Source organism: Dromaius novaehollandiae, chromosome 1 (genome assembly GCF_036370855.1).
Source record: "Dromaius novaehollandiae isolate bDroNov1 chromosome 1, bDroNov1.hap1, whole genome shotgun sequence".
In the NCBI taxonomy this organism is placed as follows: Eukaryota; Metazoa; Chordata; class Aves; order Casuariiformes; family Dromaiidae; genus Dromaius; species Dromaius novaehollandiae.
In genome coordinates this window covers 29,779,317-29,793,304 of record NC_088098.1, presented here as the reverse complement: position 1 = coordinate 29,793,304, position 13,988 = coordinate 29,779,317, and the positions used below count along the sequence as shown (strand labels likewise).

Below are 13,988 nucleotides of genomic sequence, written 5' to 3'. Positions count from 1 at the left end.
CTTTGATGACTAGTTTTTAAGAGGGAATCTGACTTCCACAGAGATAATGGAGGTTGATTCTGAGAGGACTGAAGCTAGGTGCTTAAGTTCTGGAGACTAGAGAGAATTCAGGTATGCTTCTCAGTTAAATATTTTCATGTGGGCTATTTCAAAGGTGGCTCCCTGAGAAACTAATGGATTTTGTGTATCAGTCATCAGAGGCCCCTGACTGTGTAGAGAGTTTAAATCAGACTGAATAACTTTGTTGGACTACGTTATGTAATATAATTAGGGTGTACTACAGTACTTAGTTTGGAGGTATCCAGGTAGATTCTGTATTTCCTTCAGGACCTTATCCTATGTGATGAATATTAACAAAACTTTCAAGGAAGTCGCTGAGGTTTTTTCATGCATAACTGTTTATGTAAAAACCTTTTCTTCATAAAAATATAAGGATATACAAATGAAAAAAATCAATAGTGATTTGAATTCAGAAACTAGGGCTAGTCTTTGTTATGGAATACCTGGCATTTTGTTAGTTTGGGTCAAATGTTTGTGTGTAAACATGGCTATTTTATTTAATTAACTTGTTTCCTTTGCTATACTGCTTAAGCTGTACTGCTTACCTCGTTCCAGCCTATCTGTTTGGATTATACTCATTTTGGAAACTGTACAATACTGTCGTCAACTTTTAATTAATTTTTAACAATGACTCTAGATGTGAGAGAACTGTATAATACTATACAAGACATTGAATTTGATGTTCCTATTACAACCTTCTCTACTTAATATATTTTTTTAATTCTTGCTTTGGTTCCTTTGGAAATAGATCATAGGTATAATAACTTTATTGCTTTGTCTATTTTGTGCAGCCTTTTGACTGTCTGTTTTTAAATTTAGAAACTGCATTCTACAGTAAATCTTCTTCTACCTTATAGAAAAAGAATTGAAGAAAAGCACTTTACTACGTCCAAACTTCAGCAGCTTAAATGAGGAGATAAACGTTTTACAGAAGTCCCCCATTTTAGACTATGCTTTTAAAAACCTGTCTATGGAGGATGGTAGCAATAATCCACATTCCCGGAAAAAACGTTTTCTTTCCTACCCGAGATATGTAGAAGTGATGGTTACAGCTGACACCAAAATGGTTCGTCATCATGGACAGAATTTACAGCACTATATATTAACACTGATGTCAATAGTAAGTAAACTTTAATTCATTTGTATTAGGAATTTCAGTTATTTTTGTTTTGGTTTTTTCTCTTATGCAGATTTTCTGTCCTTTGGTTTGACTAAATTCTGTGTTAAAACAAAGAGATTTGATAAACCTAAAAATTAGGGCCAAAGCTAGAGATTCCAGCTCTTTTCAGTTTAATGTAGTAAGGTTTGTAGGTGGAATGGTATGATCTATTTCCTGATTTGTTGTTGCATTAAAAGACTTCTTAAGCTTCAATGAGTTAAACATAGGGATTAATTACAGAAGACATGGAGATCAAAAGTCATTGCAAAAAAAATTGCTTGGTTATACTAATCCTAGTTTTTCGAGTAATTTCAAATTAATATGGGTCAGATTTTGAGTTGGCATCATTTAACTGAGCTTTCTCCATTTTGAGTTCTTCCATGAACCAGAAATCATGACTTCGTGATAAGTTGGTTTAGAACCTAGCACAACAAGGTCTATAAAATCAAAAGGCTTACAATGATATATGTTGAACTAGTTTTGCTTAGTAAAAGGTGTGCTAAAATACTCTGTGTAATAATTATTTCTAGATTCCTCTCCTTTCATGTATTCAAGGAGTTTAATTTATATAAAACTGCATCTTACTTTGGGCTCACAAATTAAGACATCTAAATTTACATATTTATGGAGTTGTCTGCTTTAACCAGTAGAGAGCTATTCATCTATTCAGCTATTCAAGTATAGACACCTACTTTTGGATGAGCAGAATACCTCTCCAGTTTCATTGCTTCAGACAGATGTCTGGTGCCATTTAAGATGCCCTAGGGCATCCCACCTGGCCTGAGCTGCTGCTCCACAGAGGTGTGCAGGTCTCCTGTAGATGATGTGTCATGTCTGCCAGCTCTTTGTAGGTGTCTAATATCCTCTAGCATCTCAAATGACACTAGATGCATGATGCAGGCAGCTGAACTGAGTCCTATTAACTTTAATGACTAGATTTCCAATTGATGGCAGTAGAGGTGCAGTCACCTATCACATAGATGTAGACATCTAAGTTTAAAGGTCTTAATGTGCACCTTTCATTTTACCTAGAATGCCATTATATTAATTTAAAACATTTGTGGAGGAGGGAGACTTTAAGGAAGTAAAATTTGCTTTTCTTTTTTTTTTTTTTTTTTTTTCCCCCCCTAAGGTACAGAGTTACCTTACAAGGACATGCTACTAGTGCTGTAATCTTTTGTTGACGGCTGCCTTTGTCCTGTGCAGTTACACATTTTACCTAGGGATCTTACAAAGGAAACTGTATTTCTAAAGTATGGCTATGATCTGTATCATGCTTAAAAAAAATCTGTATTGCCTTATTTGGTAGAGCTTCTTATATGATCTCAGAACTCTGCTGTCACTGCACAAAAGCCAATATTAGAGTTAGCTGGAATTTTCTTTAGCTGATTTGTAAGAGAAATAGTGAAATTTGAAGTGAGATTCAGCATATGTTGAACTTGTAGTAATTTGATATAGTCTTCTGATTTTTTTCTACTGCAGATGTGAAACTATGAAAGTTCATGCCTGACGTAAAAATTCCAGTATTGAAAGTTGTTTTTGAATTTTTTTTCTGTAGTTTACAGTGCAAACTCAATTTGGAATTCACTTAGAAACAATTAATCCCAAAGATGTGATTTTTATAAAGCTACTTTTTATTACAAAGCTGTACTCCAAACCAAAATGAAGTAGTCAAAACATTATTTTAAAATGGAAGCTGTTAATGGAACAGTTATGTATTATATAAATTTCATGAGGCACTGTTGTGATTGTAGCTAGTATAATTCCTGATTTCTATAATTGGACTTTTACTAGTTCAATAGGATATGTGTGCATGGTGTAATTGCAGTTAAAGAGAGTCTATATCTACTGTTTCTAAGATCTAGCATTTAAAATCTACATGTTGAATGAAAGAACATCAGTTCTTTCCCAGAAGGATTATGATTTCCTTCTTGCATGTGTCTGTCTATACCAAGTCTCTAGAACTGGGGCACAGGTCAGTTATTGCTGGCCTTGAGGCAGTGGCACACAATAAAACAGTACACCTTTAATGCGAGTTTAGTATCTTTATCTAATACAGTATTCAGTAAGATGTGTAGCTGGCATCTTCTGTCAGCTCTTATTCCACATGTACACCTACTACTTCTGAAGGTAATCTTGAAACAAAAGTTTGGTAAAACTTCATTGCTAGAAATATTCAGCTTTTATAAATGCAGAACTTGTTGAAAATACAAACTCGTATTCTCAGGTCCTAATTCTGAAAGACTGTCTTCACAGTCTAGTTAATTTTTTCCCCCATGAGAATGTATCCCAAAGACCAGCTTAGTGTTCTCTAGTCCTTAAACCATTTCAGCTATGACACAGAATCAGAATAATTTAGGTTGTAAGAAACCTCTGGAAGTCATGTGGCCCAGCCTCCTACACTATTGCTCTGTCAAAAAAATCAAATATAGGCATAAAAAAGAGATACCACTTTCAGTCTCTCCTTTTCTCTTTCCTACCCCATAATAGTTATGTTTCAGTAGCTAGTAATAAACATGATGAATAGGAAAATAAATGACTACCATTTTTGCTATGCAATCTATATTAGAATTTGTCAGTATGCAGGTGGATCTTTTCTTGACCCATGGCTTATTAATGTTTGAAACACAACCATTCTTAGTCATATTTCACTTCCATAAAGGGAAGAAATGAAACTATTAAATTTGATCCTTTCTGCCATTATTCAGAAAGCTTTGATTATTAAATTTAAGTGATACTTGTGTCTGGTCAAGCAACTTCTACTGGTACAGGAAATTGTCATGTTATTGGCATTTTAAATGAAGGAAGCATTATACTCTACTCTTTTAATCATTCCTAAACTTTTAAGGATATTCCATGTTGGCTTGGATTTTAAAGAAACGTAAAAAGTTTATGCATATAAATCCCATTAAATTTGAATGAAACTTAGACACCTAACTGCCCGAAGATCCTTTGAAATCCTGGCCCATTTTTCTTTTCTTTTTTTTTTTTTGTAACATCAGCAACAATGCTATAGTAAACTTGCTGCTATAGGATACTGTTTTATGGATGGAAAATAAGAACTGAAATATACTACTAATTTTTTTGGGTGGTTTTAAGTGTTTTGTCATTTATCCAATTCAACCTGGAAAGGCTAAACTCTCAGCGTGCAAGTAATCCCATTGAACTGGAACTGGAATGCATTTTCTCATTTCTTTAAAATTGAATAATTCTTTGCAAGATCAGTATTCACAGTATTTACCTCTGACTTGGAAATACTTGATGCTGATTGAAATATGTATTTAAAAGCACAATGAATATCTTTGCCATAGAAATGCTTAGGACTTCAAAGGTTTTGTGCTAAAATACTATAAACTGTGGCATTATTTAGCATATAATGATAAATAATAAAGAAACCTGAGGTTGTTAGCTCCTTATCTTCTTTCTCATTCCTCTAAGCATTGCATCAACAAAGCAGGTAGTAGGCACTGCCTTAATAGGTGTAGTAGCTGGAGGACTCTGTTATCTTAGGCACATCATAGATTGTGACAGTTTGAAGTCCCTAACAGTGAGGCTTGATCTTGGCTTAGAAACTAACTAAAAAAAATTATTTCATTTGTCTGGTAATTCTTTCCTTCCTTAAAAGACTGGAGGTTACTGTGGTAACACCAAAGGCTCCTCAGATTTGGTTCCTTGATATATTTTGTGGCGCTGTCCTCATTTTCTGAATTGGGGATCTGCTTAGTGAATTTTTTAAGAGATTTGCTATTTATATAGTTAGTTTGGTAGTAAAGTCTATTAGTCTATTCTTAGCCTATTCACAGCAAGGACTTAATCTAGCATTGCTGGGAAGAAAACTTGACATGTAACACCACCTCTGGTACGACTATCTCAGCCAGCTCAGCTCCTGAACTTGGCTGATTGCCTAGTCACATGAGTGCCAGAGCTGGAACATGGGAGGGAGCTGGCTGTGCAGTCAAGGGTAGGATTGAGACAGCATCAGTTTAGATCATTTAACTTGCACTGGGACTGTACCATCATAAAGTGGCGTTAAACAATGGTAAAATAATACCATTATAAAATGCTATTAAAAAGGGGTATTTTTAATTTTCATCAAGATAAGTTCCTAATGTGAGTTGCACATGAAAGGCTCTGACTCTCCGTTGTTTTCTTCTTTGTGTAGTCTTTTAGATTCGTGCAAATCAAGCTACTGCTGAAGTAGCTTGAAATAGTTACTGGCATTTTAGTAAAATTTTATGGCTGCTGTAATTTACTAAGATATAAAATGTGATGCAGTGAGTAACAGGTCTGAGTGGCAAAAAATGTTTCATGTGGAGGAGGTCTTGTTCGTACTTCATTTTTTGCCATTCTAACAGCTAATTATCAGCACTGATCCTGAAATGTATTCTCGGTGGAGAGACCCCTGCACCAATGTGCTGCCCCAGTGAAACCATGTGGCCTACCATTAGAAAACAGCTAAATGACTTTATCCTAGTATATACTATGGCATAAATTTAAAGAATGCTTTTATACTTCCTTTGTAATTCATAACATTCAAATGTAACATTTCATTTCTGCATAATGCTCAAAAAAAAGTCTGGATGCATACTAGCATTTAGGAACAGATGATATTGAATCTGCCATATAGTCATAATTTTAAAAATAGACAGTAGACTCAAATGATTTTTCAGTTAATCATATTTCTTTTGTGTGAGTGGCTTGTGAAAAGAAAAGTATATTTTTAAATTCAAAATTTTGTAGAAGAGTATATTGCTTATTTTCATCCTTGTATTCAGCTACTTAAAGACTACTAATTGTGTATTTCACTCTTTTTATCCATTCCGAATAGTGCATTTCTGCTAATGCTGTACTGTTTTTTACCTCACATTGGATGAAATCTAGAGAGCTGGCATAAAGCCATTTTTTCTTGCTTAAGCCCTATACTTTATCATTTCCCTCCTCCATATACGTAAGAACCACAAGATAAATGATCTTGTACCTTTTATGGCATAATTAAATACTACTTTGAAAATGGCTGTTTGATTATACACCAATGAATATACAAAGTTGGAAATGGTTATTTTCAAAGTATCATTCCTATAATATTCTCTGAGCTATACTTGTTGCTTTTCATGACATATGGATGTCTATATGTATAAAAAAGTCTACTTTTTATTGTGACTGTCCTTACAGATATTCCAGCCCTAGTGTGCCTGTGTATTGAATGTACTAATGCCTCATACCTCACTACATCTTAAGTTCCGCGAGCTAATACAGAGATGGAAATTTTGCAGTATGTAGACAGGTATATATTTGCCCATCTTTACACTTCACTGCTGCTAGTGCTATTTATTACTATTGTTTGCTAGTTTTTTGTTAGTCAAATACTTCATAATTAGGCTAGTACCAGTCCCTGTGATTTTCTCCATAGTAGTTCAGTGTTCAAGGACTGCCCCTAAGGTGAAGCCTCCTTACTGTTTTAATGATTACCAAGACTGTGGGATTAGCCAGCTGGGACTGACATATAGGAAGGAGACATTTTGCCAAGCAACACTCATACGTCTTTCTTTTCCTGAGTACCTTCTAATGGCTAGAGAAGCCTAACTATGGTTGTTCTTTGGGAATGGTCTTTTCATGAAGTTTCTTTCAGATACTGAAAGGAAGATAAAGCAAGATGCCTTGACACCTGAACCATACATACTGCCATTTGATGTGATCTGATTATAGCCTTGGCCTCTATTTTCCTCAAGAGACTGAAGATGGTGATGACTAAGTCACCATTCACCAAGTTACTGCAATGTCAAAGGGATATCTTCGCACCTGTCTCAGTCTTCAAACTAGCGATAAGGCAGATCCCAGGCATTCCTGTGAAAGGGTGACTAAGTCTTTAAAAGGGGCATATTCTTGCCTTTTGTCTCCATCAGAACACAATAGGGAGTCATCTGGAAACTGAATTTGGTTAGCTCAGGGGATGGTAGATTGGAGAGAACTTTGATTACAGGAGATGGCTTAAAACTCACAGAAAAAATGGTCACTCTCAGGTGTGTATGTATATTCATGCAAGCTTACATGAGAGGTCTCTGCTGGTATTAAGTTCTTCCGATGAAAAAGGCAGCTCTGTACAGTAAAGACAGAAGGATGGAACAGATGAAGAGTAACACCAGCAGAAATAAAAACACAGCTTTTTCTCATTCTCCCTCAGTGAATCAATAAATACTATGATGACTTCCTTATAACTTCAGACAATTCTGGGGTCTTATGGAATATATGACAGAATCAGGATATGCCAATGAAAGAGGTGAAGGAGAAATCTCCCAGATCCTGGATATTTCACATTCTTTCAGCACTACAGTGATAAATAAGAGATTGTTGGAGCCTGCAAAAGACATGTGAGCTAAGAAGTGATATCATGTTTCTTTCAAGGGATTTGAATGTTTATATTTCTCTGGTACCATGGTTGCACGTAGCAGACGAGGAAAGAAAAAGAGGTCTTGTGCTGCAATAGCTAGAGAAAAAGAGCTGAAGAAATCCAATTCTATCTGGATGTATCATGTACTTATCTTCCAGCATCCAGATGTGGTTGCTTACTACCTCTCCTCTTTTCTCAGTATGGCACTTTGTCACAATTCAGACAGTCCCAGTTTGATGGCCAGCTACAAGAGTGACATCAAGAGAACCTACATGTTGTTGTACCTAAGCTGCTTCCAGTCACCTAGCAGCCACAGCTGTGGTGATGAGATGACTTGACTTTAATCCTTAGGAATTTCACAGAAATCACAGATGTGATCCTTACTGATCTAGCTTCATCTTTTTTTCCTTTTTTCTGTTGCTATGCGGTCTGAACCGTATTCTGTGATGTGGATGCTGGTATCAAGAGTCTTAAAAATTCCTTGAAGGTAATTTCCCTTTACCTTGGCTATCACCTCCTACTTTTGTGAAGCCTGGATTTAGATCACTATAAAGCAAGTGGGTCTGGAAATTATAAAGAAATGGTGTATTCTGTCAAATTCCTCTCCCATTTCATCATCCTTTTTCGTGAATGCTTCTTACAATTTACTGTTCAAATAAGTGAGTATTGGAAGAAGTGTCCTTAGAATACAAAAGCAGAAAGCACTTATCCCATTACTTTTTTCACTAAAAGTAAGAAAGAATGTAGCATTCCATGCCTTTGATATCTCACTGCATTAATCTTTTATTTCAAGTCTCACCTGATGATTTTAGCCTACACAGTTCCCTAGGTAAATCTTCAAGATTGCTTTGTGGTTCTCAGTTTCTCAGGATTTTTCTTTTCACATGCAATGTTCATCCAGCCTGCAGAAAATACCTTGCATCACTGGTAGGAGCATCTCATTGCCAGTATAGAGTTTTGCTCTTTGATCTTTCTAAATATTAATTAATATCAATTAATTATTATTTTTATTAAATTAAGATTTATTAATATGCATTATTAATTTAATAATATTAATTATTAATGATCTTTCTAAATATTAATAATATCAATATTAAAATATAATATTGATCTAACTAAATATTTAGAGGTCATGATAGTGACCATGAAACACAGGAGCCATACTTTGACTCAAACACAGGGTTAATGAGAGCAGTGTTAGCTTTTGAGTTTAACAGGATCTTACCTGTCTCCAATATGAGGGAAAGTATGCTTCAGATTCTGGCAAGAGCTACTGGGCTCAGGCATCTAAATGACATGATTTCAGACTTCACCTGTGCTCCATGCAGAGCTAGCCAGTACATAACTTGGTGCATCTACTCAGCAGATGTTGCATGGATATGGTGTTGAAGGTCCTGTAGCAAATTTTCTCCTGCACATCCTGCAGGACAGATGCTTTTCAGGTGTGCAATGAGGTATTCTTCTCTCCTACATTTATTCAAACTGATGATGCATTTCTTCTGAGATATGAGCAACTTGCTTCAGTCCCTCACACTCACACATCTGCTTTTGAAGAATTTGCTCAAACATTTGAAGTGAGCATTGTGTCAAAAGGCAGAGAGGAGGCCACCTGACCGGGCTATGTGTTCATAGGTTTGTATCTTCTGTGTTTTCAGATTTTGTTAATAGATAGCCTCAACAGACAGCACTCTGACAACAGTAACAGATTTTTCAAGGACTTATTATTAGGGAATTAATTATTAGGAATGTTAGGGAAAATCCATCAACTAAAGCAATAACCATAAATGAGAACAAAAAATGCCAAATTTAAATCCTAAGAAAGCTCCGGTGCGAACTCCTTACCCAGCTCCTTTTAGTCACCCAGGGTCAGATCTCAGCCTTTCCTTCACATACTGTGGTACTGGAGGCCTTTGAGAAACTGGAGGGAAATTCTGCACTGAAGATTATAATAGTCCCAGTTTAAAAACTTGTGGTATTATTTTGTGTTACCTGAATTTTATCAACCTCTCAAAAATCCTCAATCCCTTGGCCTGTTTAACCTGATATATACTGTTGTAGAACTGGACAAATCATGTATCTGTATTTGTTTACTGTGTCCAGTGTCACTACTTCTGATGACCTGCATGTTGTGTACCTGACAGCCAGTGAAATGCAGCTGTTCCTTGAATTTCAGAACATTCTGTTCCCAAACAAGAATTCTTAGCTAGATTGATTTACAAAGTTAATTGGAAGACGTTTACTGTATTGCAGTAGCAACGTCTGTTTCAGCAATACAGTTGAGACACAAAACAGTCTGGCTTTGTTATCTGCTCCATAAAGATCTTTTTGTTAACATTATCTGCATGTCATCCTCTTGCATAGGTTTATGCCATAACAGATTATCTGACTACATTCTAAGTAGCTGTTACATCAGCTTGAGTGGTAGGAGAGTCAGTCCTCCGAACAAGCTTCTCCCTGTAGAGTGCGTTATAAGCCAAGGATCGTTGTAGATCTCATTTCAGGTTAGTCTCTGAGATGAGTTTGGAATACCATATGAACCAGTCTCCTGTTTCTTCTTTGCTGAAGAGAAGCAGTACTTGAAACAGTTGGGCTGGAATTAATCTCACCTAACCTCATCCATCTGAAAGTTAGGCATCTAGTCTCCTTCCATAGTAAATGGATAAAGAAATAAAATAATTTCTCTTACTGTCTTGTATGAAAATATGTATCTGAGTATGTATCTTCAGATAGGCACATCTAGAGAACACTTCTTCCTCTCCATTCACTGCTGAAGGAACTTAGCTTGATGTTAGTTTCATGAGATGCATGTGGTCATAATGCTGTCATGTTATTTTAAGAAGACAGTTCATTCAGGGACATACCTAGGTTGTTTGTGATCTTTCATGAAAAGGGTAAAGATCCAGAAATGTCCTCTCTAGGTTTATCAAAATGGATCTCAAACTTTATAAGATCACATTATGAGCTTTGTAATTTATGGTAGCTTACAGATAGCTATCATAGTAGTAAATTAGTAACTTGGTAGCAGTAAAACGATAGTTTATTCCATTCATTTTCAAGATAATCCCTTCTGCCTAAACTTTCATTTGCAAAATCGATAATGCTTGAGCTATACCTATACAGGAACCTGTGCTTTGATAAAGATGTTCTGAATGTATCCATTCCTAATAGAACTGGTCAGTGCTAGAGAGACTCTCCATTCCCACCTTGGAGCAATTGGATACTTTTCATTAGTAACCAAGAATAGAATCCATATGGACGGAAACAGACAAGAGCTGTGCTTCTCTGAAATGTGTTTTCCACGTGGCTTCCAAAACTCAGACTCCTTCCCTGCTATTATAGTCTTCTATTTCCGGCTTGTGTATCGACAGAAGAATGAAGGGCAGACAGTTCTGCACATTGCACTCTTTATCTAGTTTAGAGAAAGGGAGGGTGTGAGTCAGTGGAAGGCAGTGCTCTGTTAGTTCCAACTTTTAGCAGGACTATTTGATCTCAGGTGCATAGGTTGCGTACACAGCAAGGCTGTGGTTTGACAAACAGTTTGAGCTGGCTCAAGTGTAGGTTACTTCTGAGAGAAGACTGTTCTTCAGCACCTTTCCCTTTGTCAGCACTTGTGCCTGAGTGGCTGCAACGTGAGTGAGATCATGTTGATCAGAATCAATGTGATTTAAAAAAAATTGTTTTTCAGCTGGATCAGTTCCTCCATCCTGTTCTTTTTGTAGCCTTGCAGACAGTAAGATTAGCACAGGTCAGAAGGGAGGAAAGGCAGCACTTCCCTGTTTGGTGGTAGCTCTCATTTAGATAATGCTGTTGTTCAACAACTGCTTTAAGCAAAATCGTGGAATCCATATGGACAGGACATCTGAAGCTGCCATTATGGAGAATGAATAAACTTTTTTACTGCCTTTATGAAGAATAACTTTCAAAGTGATTCTACTTTGGTCTATGGATTTGACTCATGATTTTTACTGTCTGGCAGTAAGTTTTATATAAAAATATCTGTTTGGTATGTAAATATGAGTTTTACAAGTAAGGAAATAAACCTTTGTACAACATGTTAGGTAGGTTTTCAACACAGTTTTAGAATTCAGGCTTCCATTAAAATCAAAGACAAAACTTTTATTAGTTCAGAGTTGTTTTCTGAGACTCTAATATGTTGGGTCTTGATTCTACCGGTCATTCGCATGAAACAGCTTATGTCCAGACTGTCCATGGTAGTCCCATTGACATTAGTCTTTTTCTGTCTTGGTTATTTTATGAATAAACTATATTGTTTATAGTGCATAGTAGGTATACTTACTGCATTAACCTTATCAACATGATATCTAAGTGTTTGGAAATGAATATAAAATTATAACTGTGAATTTTAAAAACTGCATTTTTTGCATTTAGGAAAGCTATTGTAGGATAATAAGTTTTCTTGTGAAGAGTGGATTTTGACAACACCATTTGTGCATGTTCTGACCTTTCTGCATGTAGTAAATATGAGCTGTTTTGAGGTACCATCTTAGTTTAAAACTGGGCAACTTCTTTGGGTTTATCACCATACTATTAGGTGGAAATGTACAGATGGATGCACGAGACATCTATTGTGTAGCAGTTTGTTTGTATGTCAAAATGAAATAAGGTTTGTCAGACGAATTTAATATTCTAATGCTCTGACTTTTTTCTCTTTAGGTTGCAGCAATCTATAAAGATTCAAGTATTGGAAATCTTATAAATATAGTTATTGTAAAGTTAATTGTAATTCACAATGAACAGGTAGGAAAAATAAATATTAAAAGGATTACTTTCTATATGTAAATTTTCATTGTAATTCAAAAAAAATTAAAATATTTTATTTTTAAATAAATTCTTTTCTTTGACTATATAATTTTTTTAAAAAAAAAAATAAATGTGGTGGTAGCACAGTGCAGATTTAATTAATGTATACAGAGGTTAACTGCAGATCCTTTTTTAATGGCTGTATTTCCCCATTTCTCTGTTAGGACCTCTTGTTGACCTGAATGGGCTTAAAGCTTGTGGCATAACTATCTAAAGTAGGGTTATACTCATACAAACATGACAGGGAAATGATGACTTTTATTAGAGGGTTTTGATGGAGTTTTCAGCCAAAGCAGCTGTAATTATTTTAAGATTGTAACAAGTATACATTTTTCAAATATTTGTTTTATTTATCCTAAATGTCTTGCCACCCTATTCTTCTGTATCTAACACATGATGCATGCTTATATATATTCATTAAAAATAATGGTTCTGATGACCAATGACTTTTAGCTAAGTTAAGATCCTGATACTACAAACAAATCTCCGTGAGTGAACTCCTCTGTGGAGTCCCACTGACTTCCTTTCCGCTTACAGTGATCGTTTTGCAGATTTGGGGCACAAATGACAAAATAACAAGTGCAAGTGCATGAATATGACAACCCTTTTTTGTTTCTTGGCCATTTCTTGCTTAGGAAGGACCAGCTATCACTTTTAATGCAGCTACCACTCTTCGTAATTTTTGCTTATGGCAGCAAGCACAAAACATTTTGGATGATGCTCACCCTTCTCATCATGATACTGCTGTTCTTATCACTAGGTACAGTATTTGAAATAGCCAAAATTGTTCAGCTAGGTGAGACAAATGATTCAGTTTCTTGTTGACATCATTATTTTTAACTATTCCACTGATATTATTCGTAGCTAACTGGAAAAATAAAGAATATCTTGCACTTCCCAGACCACAGATTATCAGTACATGAGCACTAACTCTGACAATATCATGTTGGTAGCTAACCATTTGATCAAGCTTTCATTAATGATAATGTAAATTATTTAGACTTGAAATTGTCACAAGGGAAATGAAGTCTTTAGTTATTGTATACACGGCAGTGACATGGTATTGTACTGAACATAATGGAATCAGTTAAAAAATGCAGTGATGGTCAACTCTTGATAGTCCAGGTGTAATTAGAACTACCAAAAACTTACAAACGGAAAAAAAATTAAAAATTAGTATGTATTCTTCTTGCACTTTGCTTTTCTGAGGGGAGGTTCTGATGTTCGGTCATTGAAATACATACTCTCTCTTGCTGTTCTTTTTATTTAATCTTTTTCTGGTGTTCAAACCAGATGCTCCTCAGCACTTAAAACAGTTTGACGTTTGTCCTGAATTTTAGATCATTATTTTAGCAGATGGATGCCTGCATAAGGTAGTTCCACCTATACTGAAATCTGCCCATTTTGTGCTTGGTTTATTTTGTGAGCATTATAGGGAAATAGTATAGTGTTTGAATTGTTATTCTTTGCAAGCTAGACAAAAAGGAATACTGTGAGCTTAGGCCGGTGAATTTAAATTACTTCTTTCACAAGAATGCAAATTGTTTGAATGGACTGTGA

General features: G+C 35.6%; 1 protein-coding gene across 8 annotated transcripts in view; it reads left to right on the top strand.

Annotated features, from left to right (window-relative positions):
• The window catches only part of ADAMTS20 (ADAM metallopeptidase with thrombospondin type 1 motif 20), a 111,678-nt gene that overhangs the window by 19,222 nt on the left and 78,468 nt on the right, over nucleotides 1–13,988 (top strand). For all 8 annotated transcript variants that reach the window (XM_026117723.2, XM_026117724.2, XM_026117722.2 and 5 more), the window contains 3 exons: nucleotides 918–1,180; nucleotides 12,282–12,365; nucleotides 13,064–13,188. In XM_026117723.2, the coding sequence (XP_025973508.2) occupies nucleotides 918–1,180; nucleotides 12,282–12,365; nucleotides 13,064–13,188 (472 nt within the window). The remainder of the gene's footprint in view (nucleotides 1–917; nucleotides 1,181–12,281; nucleotides 12,366–13,063; nucleotides 13,189–13,988) is intronic.